The sequence below is a fragment of the Rhinopithecus roxellana genome, chromosome 8 (genome assembly GCF_007565055.1).
Source record: "Rhinopithecus roxellana isolate Shanxi Qingling chromosome 8, ASM756505v1, whole genome shotgun sequence".
In the NCBI taxonomy this organism is placed as follows: domain Eukaryota; kingdom Metazoa; phylum Chordata; class Mammalia; order Primates; family Cercopithecidae; genus Rhinopithecus; species Rhinopithecus roxellana.
Genome location: NC_044556.1, coordinates 130,144,478 through 130,164,383, shown reverse-complemented (window position 1 = coordinate 130,164,383; position 19,906 = coordinate 130,144,478). Strand labels below are relative to the sequence as shown.

At 52.2% G+C, this 19,906-nt stretch overlaps 1 protein-coding gene across 3 annotated transcripts in view; it reads right to left on the bottom strand.

The window, feature by feature from the left end:
• Positions 1–19,906, bottom strand: part of QSOX1 (quiescin sulfhydryl oxidase 1) — a 43,973-nt gene that overhangs the window by 13,194 nt on the left and 10,873 nt on the right. For all 3 annotated transcript variants that reach the window (XM_010375647.2, XM_030935103.1, XM_010375646.2), the window contains exons 2-7: positions 19,519–19,619; positions 10,033–10,078; positions 9,380–9,482; positions 6,610–6,700; positions 2,854–2,999; positions 1,118–1,252 (exon numbers count right to left, since the gene is read on the bottom strand). In XM_010375647.2, coding sequence (XP_010373949.2) covers positions 1,118–1,252; positions 2,854–2,999; positions 6,610–6,700; positions 9,380–9,482; positions 10,033–10,078; positions 19,519–19,619 — 622 coding nt within the window. The remainder of the gene's footprint in view (positions 1–1,117; positions 1,253–2,853; positions 3,000–6,609; positions 6,701–9,379; positions 9,483–10,032; positions 10,079–19,518; positions 19,620–19,906) is intronic.

The following is a 19,906-nucleotide window of genomic DNA, read 5'->3' as shown; positions in this document are numbered from 1 at the left end:
TCCTCTGTGCTCCACTTTGGTGTCCTTGGGCCTCAGTTTACCTCTCCATTCATGTGCCCTGCCTCCAGAAGTGGCCCCATGACTGAATGAGGTAACACATGGAAGGTGCCCAGCACAGAGCCTGCCACATACACCAGCCCAAGCTATTACAAGTACGTCAGTGGTTTGCATAATCATAATGACTGAATGATTACAATGATCATTCATAACGACGGAATGATCGTAATGATCACATCATCTCTCACTCTCTCCTTCTCCCTTGATCTACTAAAAGTCTCTCCATTTGGCACTTTCCACCCTTAAAGTCCCTCATGCTAAGATGCAAAGTCCTTCTTGCCATCACCTTTCCCCCACTGTCTCATGCATCCCCTTGTGAGGGGCGACGTCCTGACCAGCTCTGAGAAACCTCATCAGACGTTTCCACCTGGTATGCAGCTGGTACCAGTGCAGGAGGTCTACAGCTCTGTCTCACTGCCCAAGCACAACAGAAAAGCCAAGGAGCCTCAGAGAGAAGAGCAGCGCTCTCATGCTTACGATTGTGGACACACACACAAGAGACCTGAAAAGACAGTGAGCTCACTGACACCACAGGCATTCAAGCGAGCTTGGGTGCCTTCCTAGAAGGGATGCCGTAGGGTCTGCACAAGCAGGGACTGTGTCTGCCTGTACATATCTGCATCCACAGTGCCTAGCACATAGTGAGTACTCAAAAATATTGACTGCAGAAATAACTGCTTGGATGGGAAGTTGGTCTGGAGGCCTCAGAGTGTCCTTCCATGCAGATTCCCTGTCTGTGAGTAGAGTTAAGCTGAAGGAGCATGGGCATGGAAGGTGTTCATTGCCTCGTGAAGGATGGCTGGCAGTGCCAGCCAGCATTCCCCACAGTCAGCCCTAGTCCCGCAACAGACACCAGTGGGACCACAGCTAAATGCCGCTCCCACACATCGAAGGCCCCTGAGCATGTCCAGCCCCCAGGGTGGGGGACAGCCTGGCTCAGAATGTACACACTAAGCGTATGACAAGGAAGAAGAATGAGCAAGAGGGTGTGGGTGTGAAGGTGTGGTGGTCTGTGATCAGAGGAGGGAGAAGATGTGAGGAGAGCCGGGTGTGGCCTTACCGATCTGCAAATTTCCAAACAGTGGGAGCTATCTTGTTAGCAGTGGTTGGTGCAACTGTGGTCTGGGCAGCCTCCCTGGTGAGTCCCGAGAGCCTCTGCAGGTAAGCGGTATAAAAGGACCTGGATTCCATGAGCCTGTGAGGGCACAGAACCAGGGAGGAGAGGCAGTGGGTGCAGAGAACAAGATTAGAGCTAACCAAGGTCAGAAGAGGAAGCAGCGTGGCTCATCAGACAGAAGGTTTATTAAATATATGAATGAGATTCCACCTTGCCCTCTGTGAGGCCAGAAGATGACACCCAGGCCTCGCTTTAACCTTTCTAATCACTGCACATGCTCTGGAAAGCCTCTTTGACACCAGCCTGATGTCAAACCTCACCTGGTAAGGCAATTGGGCCTGAGAATTCCCCCAGTGGCCCTCTGGCTCCAGGTAGGGCATGGAGAGGCACAGGACAGCCTGGTGCCCATGGACAGGAACGGCAGGGTGTGACTCCCTTCCCCAAGGACCCCGAGGTTCAAAATGGCAGCTGCCCTTCCATAAGCCCGCCCTGTGGTACTGTGAGTGACATTACACCCTAGGAAGTCCAGGGAGTTTGATACGGATTTTTAAAAAAAACAGGTACCAACAATGACAAACAGCCTCAGAATTCTCTAAATCTTTTTACAGTCCTTTTGGTTTCTTTCTTTTTTCTGACAGGGAGGAGTCCTCTAGGGCAGGAGATACCTCCTGAGCACATATCCTTTCTAATCCACAGCTATGGCCCCTGCAGAGAGAGACGCCAGGCCCAGCAGCAGCATGACGGCTGCCCCGGGGGAGCTGGCATGGGACGCACGGCTTCCTTCCACTCCACCATCCTGGCCCAGGGTTTCTTAGTGAGCAGATGGCTCGGGAGGCAGCATCGTCACAAACAATTTTCCCCTCCACCAACTCTGAGAGAGGAGACAATGCCTTCTCTCCCCACCAGCACTGGCACTTTCTGGGCCCGCCCGGAAAGTGAGCACCTCCCTGTCCTCGGTGGCATCGTGCCTCCTGGGCCCTCTAGCAGGTGACTTGGGCCAGGGTGAGGCCGAGTGGCCACCCTGCCCGGCACCGTGTGGGTCGGCACCGAGGGCCCCGAGGAGCACCTCACCAGGCACCACAGGCAAGCCTTGCCTCCCTGGCCCAACGCTCCTGCCTGCAGGGCCTGGCTAACATCAATCATCTGCCCAGGGAGGGCACCAAGGCACCATCTGGTGCCATTAACGGGCCATTCAGCAGTGGGAGCCTGGCAGAGGGGCTGAGGCCGGCCTGATTGTTTTCTCTCGGCATTTTGGAACTCGCTATTGTCTGGCTGCTAATGAACTTTTCTGCAATTAGAAAACCAAAGGGAGGGAGGGTCAAGCATATTTGAGTGCTTGCTGGGCCTGTGGCCTGCCAATGAGTCTGCCTGCGAACAGAAGAGGGTGGGGAAGAAGGCCAGGGCTGTGGTGGGGACATAAAGGGGGTGCAGACAACACTGCGTGGGGCGGGCTGAGGCCTCTGAGGTCTCTGAGCTGCGGAGCAGGGTCAGGGTTCCAGGCCCAGGCTCCTGACGGTGGAGGCACTGGCCCCGCAGACAGCAGACTGCAGTTTCTCCTGTGGGGGACTCCTCAGAAAGAACATGTTAGCCATTGTGAAAGGTGGGCAGCCCCTCTGGGCAAGAAGGAAGGATGAGCACAGGGAGGGAGAAGAGGGGACGCCAGGAGACAGGATACTCACACGGGGACTCGGGAGACAGAGCCGTTCCGGAACAGCAAATAGCAAGAGGGGAAGTCAGTGACACCAAACTTTCTCACCACATCGGCCTCTGTGTTCAGCACCCTGCGCACCATCACGCCTTTGTGCTGGGACAGGTCCAGAGCCACCTGCAGGGACAGCAGGACATCTGGGGGCCAGGCCACTGGGTGGAGGGAGCCAGGGCTGAGTCTCAGCTCGGTGCCCTGTGAAGGCACCCAGATGGCAGCTGTGCTCCTTCCAGACTCTAAACCCGCAAACAGTGGGCCACAGTGATGCACGAGAGACACTCGCCATCAACGGCAGCTAGCCGGTAAGTAACAAGTGCCAACCACCGCCCAGGAGGGGAGGCCTTGAAGCTGTGCACACCACACACGCTTTAATCTCCTACCACAGTCCCAACTGGGTAGCATTTTCTTTCTAATGAAAGCAATTTGTAAAAAGCACAATAAAATGTGGTTTCATTTTAGTTCTTGTTTGTTTTTTGTACTGAGCCAGCACGTTCTTGTCCTTAAGACCTTCACACCCCAAGATCTGACTGCTCTCTGATGTCCAGGATTCCCTAGGGCCTTCTCATAACATTTTTCTAAAAGGAAAATATCCCTTTAGAAATTACTAATCATTGTTTGTTTGAAATATCAATTGTTGGGGCAAGAGCAGTCTTCCTTATGGAAGCTTGAGTCACAGATGTTTAAAGAACTGTGATTTTATTGCGTCCAAATACATATGGTAACAAATTTCATGGTTAAGATACAAACAAAATAAACCTTTGGAACTGGGTAAACTTCTAAACAGCAGGCTAACTCTGAGCCCAGTATATGCAGCAGTCAGAGGCGCCCTTTGGTCCATGTGTATAGTTATAAGATCTGAAAACGTTTCTTAACGTGGGGCTCTCTGAAGGCAACAAGAGGCCTTGTTGAGAATGACAATGTCTCCACATTAGAAATGGGAAGAGAAGTTCTGAGCATAATCAGGCCATCTGCAAATGGCAGGCACGAGCTTCTGTTACTGACCTCTCACGCCTCACCATGGAGCAGGTGGCGCCCCCTAGCCTTTATTCTTATATTTATAAAGCTTCCTATCTAGACTCCAAATTAGAAAAATACACTTCTCAGTCATCATTTTTTTTTAGAAAGAAATAAGAGAAAGCACTAGCTAACATGTATTGTGTAGGTATCACGTAGTATCCACACAGATCGCCTCATTTATCTTCAGAAAAACACTGAAATAGCAACTATTCTCAGGAGACTAAGAGATGCGGCGCTGTACACTACGGTCGCCTGCATTGGAATCCTGGCGCCACTGCACCGAACCACTACCTGACCCAATTTCCTTACTTGCAAAATAACAACAACAACAATAATAATACCACCAACCTCAGGGGGGCCGTTCTGAGAATGGAAGGGGTTAATTTTACTAAAATGCTGTAACAGTGACTAGCACATAGTAGGTACATAAGTGTTTACTTAAAAATAAAGCTCCCGGCCGGGCGCGGTGGCTCAAGCCTGTAATCCCAGCACTTTGGGAGGCCGAGACGGGCGGATCACGAGGTCAGGAGATCGAGACCATCCTGGCTAACACGGTGAAACCCCGTCTCTATTAAAATACAAAAACTAGCCGGGCGGGGTGGCGGGTGCCTGTAGTCCCAGCTACTCAGGAGGCTGAGGCAGGAGAATGGCATGAACCCGGGAGGCGGAGCTTGCAGTGAGCTGAGATCCGGCCACTGCACTCCAGCCTGGGCGACAGAGCGAGACTCTGCCTCAAAAAAAAAAAAAAAAAAAAAAAAAAAAAAAAAAAAAAAAGCTCCCAGGCCGGGCTTGGTGGCTCACGCCTGTTATCCCAGCACTTTGGGAGGCTGAGGCGGGCGGATCACGAGGTCAGGAGATCGAGACCTTCCTCACCAACACGGTGAAACCCCGTCTCTACTAAAAAATACAAAAAAAATTAGCCTGGCGTGGTGGCGGACACCTGTAGTCCCAGCTACTGGGGAGGCTGAGGCAGGAGAATGGCGTGAATCCGGGAGGTGGAGCTTGCAGTGAGCCGAGATCACGCCACTGCACTCCATCCAGTCTGGGCGACAGAGCGAGACTCTGTCTCAAAATAATAATAAAAATAAAGCTCTGGTTGGGCTCAGTGGCTCACTTCTGTAATCCCAGCACTTTGGGAGGCCGAGGTGGGCAGATGACCTGAGGTCAGGAGTTTGAGAACCAGCCTGATCAAAATGGTGAAACCCCGTCTCTACTGAAAATACAACATTAGCAAGGCATGGTGGCACACGCTTGTAATCCCAGTTACTTGGGAGGCTGAGGAAGGAAAAACGCTTGAACCTGGGAGGTGGAGGTTGCAGTGAGCCAAGACAGTGCCACTGCATTCCAGCCTGGGCAACAAGAGTGAAACTCCATCTCAAAAAAATCAAAATAAATAAATAAAGCTCCTATCTTGTAGCTGGAGAAACGGAGGCTTAGAAGTGAAACCATGCCTCCAGCTCACACGGCTTGCCTATGTCTGAACTGTGCTACAAATCCCAGCTTAGTGTGACTCCAGAACCTGGGCCCTTAGTCACTGATCCCATGCTGAGCACCCCTGTGTGGACACGGGGCACTTGGCTCCAACCACTGGGACCCCTGCCTGTAGGTACTCAAGGGACTGTGGTGGAAGGGGAGGGAGAAGAACTGATTCCAATTACAATTTATCACCTCTACGTAACACGCATGACCCCAGGCATGAACTGGGACCCCAGAGGGTCAGGCACTCCTTCAGCCAAGCTGTCTTTCCCCTCCCTAACCCCTGTGCCTCCCCTCTCAGGGCTGAGAGGCCTGGAGACAGCATCCGGCTTCAGCTCAGACTCTCAGCTATGCTTGATGAGTTTCAGCAGCAAAATCACTCAGGCCGACAGGGCAGTTTAATTTCATGTCTACTCTCATGCCTGTCTCCCTGCACTGCCTTGGAGCATCTCCCGTGCACTGGCACATCCCACCTTTGCAGCTGGGAAAAGCTCACAAATGGACTACGGAGAAGTCCATGAACCAATGGCAGAATGGTGAGCTCTCTGCGTTAGGCGAGAGGAATGAATCTTTATAAAGCACCTACTATGTGTCAGCTGCAATCCAGGCCCTTTACATAAACTGCTGCATTTGACTCTCCCAACAATACTATGAAGAAACGTAAACATCCCTGCTCTCTAGACAGGGCAGTGCAGCCGGAAGCGCCAGGGAGATGGCTCACAGACACCCCACATGAGACAGAGCAGCACCTGGGTAAAGGACCCCATTTCCTCCGGTGGGGCTAGTGCATCGCTAATGCTCCCTCCCTTCCAAATAGTTCACTCCAATCCCATGGGGTGGGACATTATGGAAACAACATTGGCTTTGGAGCCAGACGGACCTGGTTCAAAGCCTTCTTCTACCAAGTTACTAGCTGTGTGATCTTGAGCATTCTATTTGATCACCTTCATTAATTTTGGGAATTAGCAGCTACATGTGTCAGCAATCTGGTCCAATGCTCAATAACAGCAGGTGTTATATTTGGTTTCCACGAAGGAGATAAGAATAAACAGAAAGGGTTTTAAATGCGAAGGTCCAGCCCCTGCACTTCCCATGGCTCCCAGCAGAGGTCAGGCCAATGCTAGGCTAAAAGACCCAGGCAGCCATCACCCTAGAATTGGCAGGAAAAGCCCTCTTCCCAAACTGGGGCTCTCTCCATGGCTATCCAGGAATTGCAGGGAACTTCAGGGCAGCTCACCTCTCTACCCAGGTAGGAGCCTCCCTTTTCAAAGATCAGGGCCAGGTACTCTTCCTTGTTTCTTGCAAAGAATCCATCAATCTCCTCCAGCCTGCAAGAGACAACTCTGGCAGTCACTCTGCACAGCCAGCAGAAATAAGACAAAACCGCTGGCAACACCTGCTGGTGATGCAGTGCTGCTGGTACGGCCATCCCACCCTCCTCCGCTTCCACACAGAGCCCTCCAAGGGAGACAACCAAACCTTTAGTCCCAAAGGATGTTGCCCTTGTTATCTAACCCTGGCTCTTCATCTGACCTACCTTGGGTGCTTGGTTTTGCTTTTGCTTCCTGTCTCTTTTAAGAGTCAGGAGTGGGCCGGGTGCAGGGGCTCACACCCATAATCCCAACACTTTGGGAGGCTGAGGCGGGCGGATCACCTGAGGTCTAGAGTTCGAGACCAGTCTGGCCAACATGGTGAAAGCCCGTCTCTACTAAAAATACAAAAATTAGCTGGGTGTGGTGGCAGGCACCTGTAATCCCAGCTACTTGGGAGGCTGAGGCAGGAGAATCACTTGAACCCTGGGGGTGGAGGTTGCAGTGAACTGAGATCGTGCCATTGCACTCCAACCTGGGCTGCAAGAGCAAAACTCTGTCTCAAAAAAAAAAAAAAAAAGTCAGGAGTGGGTAGGAGGCCGTGCGGGGAGGGGGACTGGGAAGGGCTGCTTTGAGACCAGTTGTCTCCATGTGCTGGGGCAGGCCCAGGCTGACTGGATGTGGTTTTTATTGGTCCCCTGAGAGCTGGGGGTATTAGAACCCAACAGCTGTAAGTCTAAACTGTGACAAGTCACGACCAAGTGGGAGATGTGCTCTTTCGTTCCTAAAGCAGGCATTAAACAGGAATGAAAGAATCAGAAAGCTTTGGGTTCAGGAGACCTTAGGAGCCATCTATATATCTAACCCAATCTCCTTACTTTAAGATGAGGAAACTGAGGCCCAGTTTCCAAAACAAAACAAACGAAAACATGGCACTGATGCTGAAGCCCAGCCCGTGACAGTCCAAATGGATATGACAGACAGGTGATCACCTGAGTGCACCCCACTGGGGTAGAGGGAAGGAGGCACTGAGCCTTTAGGGCGGCATCAGGTAGCCAGCCTTTCAGACGGCTTCCCTAAGCTGGCAGAAAAGCACGACCTACATGCAGGCCAGTACCCCTTTTCCCACTCCCACCCTTAGACTTCTGAAAGGGGCAGTTCACTTTTCATCACACATCTCTGCCTCCTTCCTAAAGTTCTTCAAAAGGATAGCTTTGGGCTGGGTGCGGTGGCTCACGCCTGTAATCCTAGTACTTTGGGAGGCCGAGGCAGGAGGATTGCCTGAGCTCAGGAGTTTGAGACCACCCTGGGCAACATGGTGAAACCCCATCTCTACTAAAAATTAGCCAGGCTTGGTGGCAGGCGCCTGTAGTCCCAGCTACTCGGGAGGCTGCGGCAGCAGAATCGCTTGAACCCAGGAGGTGGAGGTTGCAGCAAGCTGAGATCGTGCCACTGCACTCCTGGCCTGGCCAACAGAGCGAGATTCTGTCTTCAAAAAAAAAAAAGGATCACTTTGAGAGACCTTGGCAGGTTTGCTCGATCTGTTGCTTTTGAGATACCCCATTGAAAATGTGCCATGAGGGATGTACGTGTGTGTGGAAGGAGGGAGATGGAGACACAGTCATTGAGAAATGGAAGAAGCAAGGGCCAGGACACAGGCTGACATGGGTGTTTTCTGGAGAGACAGGGTCTGGCTGCAGAACCCCAAACCACATAAATACTATGCTGCATCCAGGGTCCTCTGGAGGCCCTCTGGAGGATGGAAAATTGGGAACAATGACAAAGGAGTCATTGTGAGTTGGATTCAACCCCAACTGACACTTAGAAACACAATCTCTCAGCAGGGCCATGTCTCTGAGAGCATCTGCACACAAAATTTTAAGAGAGCCTCTGTGCACCAACAGCGGCCTCGTGAGGCCTTCTTAGCACCTGGGGCCTCCACTGTGTTCAAGACTGGGCATGGATTTGTTCCTTCTTGGCAAGGGTCCTCTGAGGTGGGCATTATCCTATCTTGAGTTCTGATCCAGAAGTGGGGGGCCTAGTGTTTTTAATCTAGCTGCCTCCTTCTTTGGGAGAGTATGGGCAAGACCCCATGGACCTTACTGTCTTCATTTTCCTGGAAAAGAGGCAAGCTGGGAAGCTTGCCTAGTCGACAGATAGAGCACCAGCCACTGCACCTGACGCTCTGCCGTACAGAGAGTCAGGGGCCACCCCCATGCTCCAGGCATAACCACCTTCTCTCCACCTCCCCTCCATTTCCCTTGAAATATTTGATCTCCTTTCTCCTCCTCATGCCATTCTGACTCTCAGTGGCCTTTCCGGGAATAGAGCATGTGAAAACCTGCTGTGTCCGCCAAACATTTTGAGGGCAGGAGGCAAGAAACAGCAGCAGGTACAACCTGGAGAAACCCCACCCATCTTTTCCTTCCCACCTGGTGGGATGGATCCTTGCACCCATCAGTCAGCCCCAGGAAAACAGGGCTCTTCAGTAGGACCTGCGCGATAAGAAGCCCACCACCAGCCATCAGCTGCCACTTGGTTCTGGAGTAGCTCCAGCAGACTGGGGTGGGAGCCCCACAGGCAAAGGCAGCAAGGAGAATAAACTAGGGTCCCCGCCCTGCTGTTCCCACTGCCCTCTCACTCCCAGGCCTGGGATCCTGGCCCACGATGCACTAAACCTGCCCCAGCCCAAAGTACTTGGCAGGCTCCAGTGGCGGACAGGCTGGGGGCCACGTGTCATGATGGGACTCCAGGGCGTCAATGAGCCTCTCCCGCAGCGTCTGCACATCAGCACCAGCCACTGTAAATGAACACAGGCGTGAGCAGGGTGTCAGGAGAGCAGAGCTGCTTCCACAGCACACTTGCCACCTTCACTCTCAGAAACAAAGGGCTGAGGGCACAGCCAGCTCTGACAGAGACAGACGAGACATCAGTCCTTCCCTGTGCTTGAGGGGTCCCCCTGTGGCCCCAAGCAGTGCAAGGACACCCACCCCTCAGACAGGAAAGAATCTCTCAGAACTGGGAGCCATCAGGACATTCCCCAAGGGCTCTGGTCTGCTCTCTGGGTACCAACCCCATTGTGAGAGGAGAGCTCTTCTGGGAATAGGGTGCCCATGCCCTGACCCTAGGGCCCTGGATACGTCCAACCTGAAGGGCTTCTTCAACCTGCCTTTCCCTAAGGCTGACTGAGAGGACAGTTTTAGGAAGACACAAGTTAGACTTCCTGTGGGGAGCACCTCACCCTCGACCCTGCTGACTGCCAGGGCTTTCTCCACCCCAATAGAAATCCAGGTGAAGAGGGAGGTTGGGGGAGGAAGATGCTAACAGGACAACCAGAGTCGGGCACCCACCTGGAAATACTGCTCCCGAGCCGTTCTTGGAAAAGGCCTTGAAGAACTGGAAGCAAACACACGGGTGGGCATCAGTGATAGATAGTGGCCAAGAGTGCAGCCACTTAGGCCTGCTCTGAAAATCTGCCTACTTACTCAATGCGGCAAATCACTTCATGTTGTTGAGACTGTTTCTTTTTTTCTTTCTTTTTTTTTTTTTTGGTGACAGAGTCTCACTCTGTCACTCAGGCTGGAGTGCAGTGGCATGATCTTGGCTGACTGCAACCTCCGCCTCCCGGATTCAAGGGATTCACCTGCCTCAGCTTCCCGAGTAGCTGGGACCACAGGTGCCCGCCACCATGCCTATTTTTTTTTTTTTTTTTTTTTGTATTTTTAGTAGAGATGGGGTTTCACCATACTGGCAAGGCTGATCTTGAACTCCTGACCTCAAGTGATCCACCCGCCTCAGCCTCCCAAAGTGTTGGGATTACAGGCGTGAGCCACTGTGCCCGGCCGAGCCTGTTTCTTCATCTGTAAAATGGTGAGTTGGGGGGAGGTTGCTCTAGGAGCTGGACACTGGCTCCCTCCCGTTACCCTCCCATCCACCCCTCAGAAGCATCCAGGAATCCTGTGGGCAGCAGCTCATACACTTTCCTCCACGAGGGCCATTTCTGGCCAAACGTGGTGACATGCACCTGTATCCCAGCTACTTAGGAGGCTGAGGCAGCACAGTACCTAGCATGTAATTATTGACAAATACTCATCGTATGGATGAGTGATGAAGTACCATTGCTGTTTTCCTTTGCAGACCCATCTGAAAATATGAAGTGCAGGCACTTCCTACATCCCTTGGGAAAAGTCAGCTTGCTTCTATGTCAACGTGCCCTTGCTCCTTACTTGGGAAAAGGGGCTTAGAGGCTGGTGTGTCTGTCCACTGAGAAGTCCCAGCCCGGCACAGCAGACACAATCAAGGAAGGGATCTCCAGAACAGGTCCTCTTGAAGGGAAAGACCGAGTCGCTGGAAAACATGCCTTGCTACAGACTAGCTGATTTAACTAATCACTTTGTCCTCTTTTCCCACGTACATGACACCCCAAGCCTAGTCTATCATCTCCTCGGGGCACGAGGACAGAGAGAACAGAGCCTGACTCCTGGCATTCGGGGCTTCTGCCCAGGCGGCAACACAGCTGCCAAGGCTTTTGCCTGCGCTCTTCCAATTCAGGAAGGAACACAGTTGAGTTGTCCTGGAAGCCGGCCACTGAACTGCCTAGGGGAGAGCCTGCAGGCTGGGAAGAGGCTTCTTCCTGTGGGATCCTAGCCTCAGGGACACTTTTCACTACCTTGGGCTTCTGCCTCCAACAGCCAAACACTGGTTTCCTTCTCCCTCCTTGGGATAGAGCTGTTTGGCCTTATCCCAAGCTGGTGGCTGAGAACAGGCCCTGGGCTCTGGCAGACCTGGTTCAAGGACTGGTTCTGCTTTGCTCTTGCTGTGTGACCTTAGGCAATGCATCAACTGCTCCGAACCTTCGTGTTCTCATCTTTGAAATGAGGATGACGTCATCTACCTTGAAGACTTGTGAGGATTCCATGACCACACACCTAAAGTGCTTAGCACAGTACCTGGTGCATACCACAAGGAACCGGTAAATGTTAACTGCATCATCATCACCCACCACCAGCATCCCCTTCCCTCCTTCATACCTTTTAAACACTAGGAACCATGATCAGCTAGGACTTGTTTGTTACAGCCATTTGTAGGCAGAAAATCTGGAAGCCACCTGCTACCCTCTCCCACATGAGGAACAAAGGCTGCACAGAAGCCACCTGTCTCTCTCCATCTGCAACCTTCTGCTCCCTGTGACCTCCCCTGGGCACTTACTCCTGCTCACTGCTTTACTCTCTCTTTTCAAAACATTAATACAAACTTTTATCATGGATGAAAACCATCCACTTATACATACCACACATATTTAAATAGTGTTCTTTACAGTTATTTAATTTTATTTGCCTAATACAATTTGTTATTCTAATACTTAAGAAAATGAGCATAAATTTCCTTGATTATGAGATCATATTGATAATGTAAGTTCCAGTATTTATGCACTGATACTTTTTCATAAACAAAATTGAAGATACATCTATTTGAGGTTTGGTTTGCCGACAAATAATAAACCAGGTCAGGTGCAGTGGCTCACACCTGTAATCCCAGCACTTTGGGAGACCTAGGAGGGAGGATCACTTGAACCCTGGAGTTCAAGACCACCCTAGGCAACACAGTGAGGCCCCATCTCTATAAAAAGTTAAAAATTAAAAATAAGCCAGGCACGGTGGCCCAAGCCTGTAATCCCAGCACTTTGAGAGGCCGAGATGGGCGGATCATGAGGTCAGGAGATCGAGACCATCCTGGCTAACACAGTGAAACCCTGTCTCTACTAAAAAATACAAAAAAAAGGCCGGGCGCGGTGGCTCAAGCCTGTAATCCCAGCACTTTGGGAGGCCGAGGCGGGCGGATCACGAGGTCAGGAGATCGAGACCATCCTGGCTAACACGGTGAAACCCCGTCTCTACTAAAAAATACAAAAAACTAGCCGGGCGAGGTGGCGGGCGCCTGTAGTCCCAGCTACTCGGGAGGCTGAGGCAGGAGAATGGCGTGAACCCGGGAGGCGGAGCTTGCAGTGAGCTGAGATCTGGCCACTTCACTCCAGCTTAGGCGACAGAGCGAGACTCCGTCTCAAAAAAAAAAAAAAAAAAAAAAAAAAAAAAAAAAAAAAAAACAACTAGCTGGGCGAGGTGGCGGGCGCCTGTAGTCCCAGCTACTCGGGAGGCTGAGGCAGGAGAATGGCATAAACCGGGGAGGTGGAGCTTGTAGTGAGCTGAGATCCGGCCACTGCACTCCAGCCTGGGCGACAGAGCGAGACTCCATCTCAAAAAAAAAAAAAAATTAAAAATAAATAAAATAAAAAAGAAACCCAAAATAAATAAAATAAAAAAGAAACCCAAGGGAGATGTTGTGCTGCAGTTGTTCATAGTGATGGTGCTGTTGTTTATTTACAGACAGGTTACACTTTGACTGGTTTTTACACACATGAGAACAACACTGACATCATGAAGCCTTGAACTGGGTGGCTTTCCCACAGCTATAGCTGTTATTTTCACCTCTGAAAAGTAGTATGGTCATTTTTTGTCATCAACCATCAGGTCACCCACATCTGAGCAGGTGCCCACATTAAAAGGGGCTTGCATTACTTCCACCAAAAGGCAGCCTCTCCAGGCTGGGTGTGGGGGCTCACACCTGTAATCCCAGCACTTTGGGAGGCTGAGGTGGGTGGATCACTTGAGGTCAGGAGTTTGAGACCAGCCTGGCCAACATGGTAAAACCCTGTCTCTACTAAAAATACAAAAATTAGCCAAATGTGGTGACATGCACTTGTATCCCAGCTACTCAGGAGGCTGAGGCAGGAGAATTGCTTGAACCCGGGAGGTGGAGGTTACAGTGAGCCGAGATCACGCCACTGCACTCCAGCCTGGGTGACACAGAGAGACTCTGTCTCAAAAAATAAAAAAATTTTAAAAAGGCAACCTCTCAAGATCCCAGCAACCACATGCAGCTTGGAGTCTGACCAGGAAGCTCGGTCAGCCAGAGTGGCCCAGGGGGGTGCAGGGACCCCAAGAGCCTCTCCCCAGGATGCAGACTGAAGGGAAGGCCGTGCTGCACCTCAGCTATTCCCTCTGTCCTCGGAAGCTTCGCACCCACCTCCCAGGCCAACGTCTCCTCCGAGCTCTGGCTCCCACGCCTCACACTCTTCAGGAACTTCTTCCTAGCCATCTCACATCATTCCTCTTTTCTACCACAGACCCCCCTAGGCCTACAAATAGATTCGAATCCTTCTAGTCTAAACCTTAAAAAAGGAAAGGACGAGAAGGGAAGGAGGATGGGGATGAAGAGAGGCCCTCCTTCCTTCTCCAGCAACCGCATTTCCTTCCCGTGTCCCCATGCTGCCAACGTTCCTGGAACAGTGTCTGCCCTTGCTCCTTGGACTGCGCCCTTGCCATCCCCATGACCCTCAGCTGAAGCCGTTCTAAGGAAGCTCTGTAGTGACCTTCTCTTCAGCCACTCCAGGGATCTCCCTCCGCCCTCCTGGCCTCTCTGCGGTACAGTGTTACTACTGCCTGCTTTGTCCTCCCATGGCGAGCATTAGTCACCTTTCGTGCCACATTTTGTGGTTGCTCTCCCTCACTGCCTTCATGTTGCCACCCTTCCCTGGTTGGCTTGACACTGACCAGCCCTACTTGGCCACCCTTGCCCTGGTCCTAGCTTCACTTTCGACTGCTCTCCTGTGCCCACTGCCCACCCCCATCTCCTACCCCGGTCTCTCCTACAGCCACACGTCAGGTCCTGGCACTCTTCTGTTTAAAAAGCTGTTGAAAGCAGTGTCACAAAGAAGTTGCTCAATCTTGTTTCTAAATGAATGAGTGGATAAAGGGATCAATGAACAAACCTATCATTTCTCCCTTGCCAAAGCCAGTGACTTTGTTTGTCCAAATGATTTGCCAGCTAAACCCTCTGCATCTCAGTGCTCCCCTGTCCCAGACTCCTGGTTCTTCCTGGCGGCCTCCACCCAGGTGTCAGGATGCATCCCCTTCCCCACCATCCCCAAGACTGAGTCACCCCTCTCCCAACCTACTTTGCCACCTGTGTTTACCTCACCCAGCGACCGGTCCTCCTCCCTGCCACCCACACCATCCCCCTCTTCAAAAACCTGTCATCCAGTTAGCTGACAAGTTCTGTGGATTTGACCTCCGTGTTACCTCTTCAACAGTCCTCTCCTCCACCTGCCTTGTCTAGACCAGGCCTGACAGATGATGATGTATTTTTGGGTCACCACATCAGTCTCCACCTTTAGTGCTCTCAGAAGTTTTAGTATGCTCAATCTTTTCATTCTCCAGCCATCTTCCTCACTGCTACTAAGGTTAGTTTTCTAACGCACAGTTCTGGTCTGAACATTTTGCTCCTCCTCCAGTCCCTTCCATGACTCCCCACTGTCAATGAATAATGTGCAAACTCACCGCATTCAAGGCCGTCCAGACTCCAAACCCAAACTAACCTCACACTGCCCTCCATTCCCACCACTCCAGCTGCAATGAACTTCAACCTGAATCCACTACCCCACCCATGCACCCACCTTTGACCAGGAGGCAGGATGACATTTTATTTATCTCTGCAAGCTCCACAGTGTCTGGCATCTCTCAACAGACATCTGTTCAGCTGAACAGAGAATCTCTGCCCTTTGATCACCCTGGAAGCTCAAGTGGAAATCAAGTCAGGGCACATTTTTGTCCTCTGACTAAAATGTATCCTTATTAAGTCAACCATGGTGGTGTGTGCCCTGCCCAAGGGAAACCACCACGGCTCCCTGGAAGCAGACAATTAAGACTTCGGGAGTGTGTTTCTTTTCTCAGCAGCAGTCATCACCCACCCCTTTTCTTTCATCACTTTACACAGGAGCTTCTGGAAGACCTCCAGCCACTCCCTAATGGCAGAAAACCAGGCAACACCCGGCTGGTCTTCACGAAACTATGGAGTGACTGCTTTCTTGGGGTCAAAAGAGCTCAAGAGAAAGCACACTTCCCAGGGGTGACACCGATGGCATTCAATTCCAGCTTTTATAACATGTTTTAAGGAAAATGGTCTAGCCTCCAGATATTTATGGTAAGCCCATGAGGATCCACCTTAACCACTTCCAACACTGTGGATGATCCTTGGAGAAGACCCCAAAAACAGCAGCTGACTGCTGAGAAAGGGGCCCACCTCCTTTTTCCAGAGAGAGACAGGAGACATCCTGGAGTCCTGCCTTCCTCCCTGACATCTCACCTTCTAGCAAAAGCCACAAAAGGTAACAGCCCAGATTCTCTACCCTCACAGGGCGTCCCCGCTCCCAAACCTGCATTCAAGGACCTGCCATTTCTGGGCTCCCTCCTCCCCCAGCTCTGCCTCATCCCTCAACATGAGCCTCTGCCCGGCTGGACAAGTCTCCTCAACACGCCACCTCATCCCGCCCACACAGGGCCTTGGCTCTCACCTTCTTGCCTGTGAGGCCCACCCACACTCCTCCTCTCTCCCAGCCAAACCCCATCTGTCCTTCAATACCAAGTTGAAGTCGCCTCCTACACGAACTCCTTTCTGACGAGTGAAAGAGCTCCGTGAGCCCAGCAAACTCCTGTGGCATTCCCTGGGTACCTGTTGCTGGCTGCCTCTCACTGGCCATGGGCTCTGGGGATCTCACGCTCCTGGCCTCGCCTGCAGTGGTGAGTGCGGTGCTGGGCACCCAGCAAGCATGTCCGCAGTGGCTGCTGACAAGACAGATGGACTGCCACACAGTCCAGCAGCGGCCACACAGCAGCTACCAGCAGCCCCATGGGTGGCCCAGGAGGGAGATGGGACAACAGGAAGGAAGCAAACTAACTTTTACTGAAGTCCAAATCACACCAGCGTGGTGTGGTGGCACTTTCATATGGAAGACCTCACTTCACACTTGGCAACGGTCCTCTTAGGCAGATGTTATCATCCCATGTTTACAGACAAGGAAACTGGGGTCCACGGCTGGGCCGCTGATAAGTGACTTTCCAAGCCACATACAGTAAGCAGTGAGGCCAGGATCTGAAACATCGCTGATCTCCTCAGAGCCTTGAAGAGGGAAGACCCGCCCTTCCCCACCCCTATGCTGCTGTGCTGTGTACCCCTTGTTCCGGCCAGGCCTTCGGCCATAAACAGTCCCATTCTATTCCCACTGAAGCGCACTCCTGAGGCCCACGGAGAAGCCCCTTGACCCGGAAGTTCCAGCCTCTAGGTCACCAAGCTCCAGTCAGAACCTGCAGCCAACCAGCCCCTCCCTCTCCCACACCTTTGTTTCCTTCCAGTTGGACTCTCTGGCTCCAGCCTGATGGGGACCTGACACAGCCGGCCTGCCCTTCAGGCCCAGGTGTTCACTAAACAGGCTGGGCTGGTAGAAGCTCACTGTTTGTTCATGGTGACAAGGGGCCGGAGGCAGAAGGACAGTCACACATGCCACTGGAGGAGGCCAGACTCTTGTGTGTGGGCCTGTTCCCATCATACCAAAAGCACTCTCTCCTCCCCCTGCTTCACACGGGCCCTCGCCTTTCAGCTCTTCATGGGCAGAGTGCAAGGACAGGCTCCAGCCCCCGGGGGCAGCAGGCAGGGCAACAGGGCTATGTCTCTGCCCACCAGCGGTCCCCAGGTCAGCTCTGCTACCTAAGGATCTGGCCACAATGCCCAAGGGCACCTAGGCTCTTCATGGCCCCGAATCTCTGGAGATTGGAATCTGTTTGAGTAGTGTTTTCCAAACACTAGAAACAACCTTGTGATGAGCTGTCAAATCAATGTATTTAATCACAGCTGTATTAAAAAAATAGAACAGAAAATATCACCGTTTAACTGCACTTAGTAAGAATTAATCTGAAACTTGTGTTTTAGTGATAATAGATACATACCAACTTTGGGATCACAATGTAAAAATGTGTACTGCTTACGGCTGGTCACAGTAAGAAACTATTTGAGAGCTGCTGCATAGGACCTCAGAGCAGGGACCTGCCAGCTCAAGCCACTTGGCCTATGGACTGGGCACTGGGTCTCCCCCGGCCAAAACTGAGCCGCAGGTTCCTCAGGAGAGGCAGGAAAGGCTGTGCCAGGGGAGGCCACCGTGCTGGTCTGTGGACAGATGACTACCAGACTGGCCCTGCCAGGTGCTGCCCGTCTGGAGACAGGGAGGGCTGAGGAGCCCAGCGAGGGCCCTCCCAGAGTCCCTCCCACAGCCAGCCAGGCAGTTTAGGAGATGGTGACTCTCACCTGAGGCATCCAGGCTGCGTGCGCTGCGTGACATGGGGTGGCACTGAGAAGCCTCTGACCTGCTGGGCCTGGGCCACCTCCTTCATCCCTGCTGTGCCCAGCCTCTCCCAGGCAGAGTCAGAAAGCCCAGGTATCAGGCCCTACAGAACTCCAATCGGTCATCCTGCCCTGGCTGCTGTACCAGTGTCAACCCCTCCCCTGGGGGCTGGGCAGTGGCTGTACCCCTGTGCCCCATGCTCACTGGGAGAAAAATATCAGCCTGTGAATGACAGTTCCTGCTGCCACACTAATTTGCCCACAGCTTCCCACTCAGGGCTGCTCACCTGGTTCAGCCAAAGGAACAGAGTGCCTTGTTTCAATATTTTCAATGACACACCTTAGGGCCAAGGATAGCACCACGTCCCTGCCAGGAAGGCCTTTTATTTCAAAGGGATGATTGACATGCAGTCTCTCTGCTGCCACTTTTCAATGGCGTGGCAGTAGCTGTTGGTTCACCACACTGTCTGGAGATTAACCTGGTCTCAGCTAAACCTGGGGCCTGGGGGGCCCTGACCCTATGTGGTAACAGTTTAGCAAGGGACTTCTATTCGGTGTGGAAACCCTGATAGAGTCCAGGGGGCGTTGCACTGGGCTTGAGGAACAGAAAGGTCACATGGAGTTAAGAGTTGGACGTTGCTGGTGGAACCACGGCCTTACTTCCCGGATGGATGCTGCTGGGGTAATTAAGCTGTGTTCTGGCTCACAGTTCTGTTTGAAACTTGGCCGCCCCCACCCCCAGCTCAGAGGTATCTTGTTCCAGGGACAATGCTTGGCATTTCAGCTTTCAAAGGCATTTCCTAATTATTCTTAATGGCTACAGAGGAAACTGCTTTTCTAGATGCCATTCTGGTGGAAAGGTACATATTATTTATAGCTGGTGATACAGAGACAGAGATTTGAATTTGGCTTCTCTAATCTGGAAGAAAACTAATTGGATTGGAGCCAGGCCTGAGCCCAGGGGAGGGCCCTCACCATAATTGCAGCAGCCTTGCTGCCCTGAACTATCCAAGGCCTCCTATTTGAGAGCCTTGGAAGCTGTTCAGACATTAATTAAGCTGTTGATGCCCTGCGGTGGGCAGGCTGGCAGGTAAGGCATCATCAGAGATCTCGTGCCACTTTCCACCAGAGCTGGGGTGACAGAGCCCTCATGCCTTGGGTGTGATAATTCCCGTGCCGGGCATCCCTGCTGCCTGAGGCACTGACATTCTGACAGTGGGGTGAAGCTATCCTGACAGGTCCCTTCTCAGCTACTTGTGGTTCAAGGCATTTGCCTGAGGAGGCTGAGGCTTGCCAGAGTGTCTGGGGTCCCTTTGTGGGGGACCACTAGGCTCCTAGAGTCTGACCCTGCCCACAGATGGGTCAGAGCCTGAATCCTGGTTTTATAGAGTTAGATCAGACCTCTAAGGCTTGGAGGTCAGGAGGGAGAGCAATCGAAGAGGACCTTGGGAGCTGGGAGCTCTCACCAGCCCAAGTGATGATCACCTCCCAGCTCAAATCAGAGCAGCTGAAATCTGCCCATCCAGACACATCCTACATGGCCCCTTTCCCTTATAAAGGGAAACAAAGCAGGCCCAGCCTGCCTTCCCCTCCTGTCAGTCACACACCCTCACAGTCGGGAAGCCAGGGATGTTGAAGTCTCTGCAGACTGCGCTGTTGGTCTCCTCAGCACAGTCCAGGGCAGCGAGATTCAGGGCCGGCCTCCAGGCTGAAAAGACAAAAAACCCAAGGGTAAATAAGAGGGGCTGGCACCCCCTCTGCCTACCCATCTGCCCCAGTGCAATGCCTCACCCCTGCCAACCCCACAGCACCTGATCCCAAAGCTCTTATGACAAAGGTCACACCTTCCTTGGGAAAGGACCTCTGAGATATTCCGGCTGGTCTGCATTACACTAGCATCTCACAAAAGGGAACCTGTGTTTTGGATGATTAGCATAAGTAACACTGCCTCACAATGGTATCTGTTTCCCCATTACTACTATGTGAGGCCAGGGA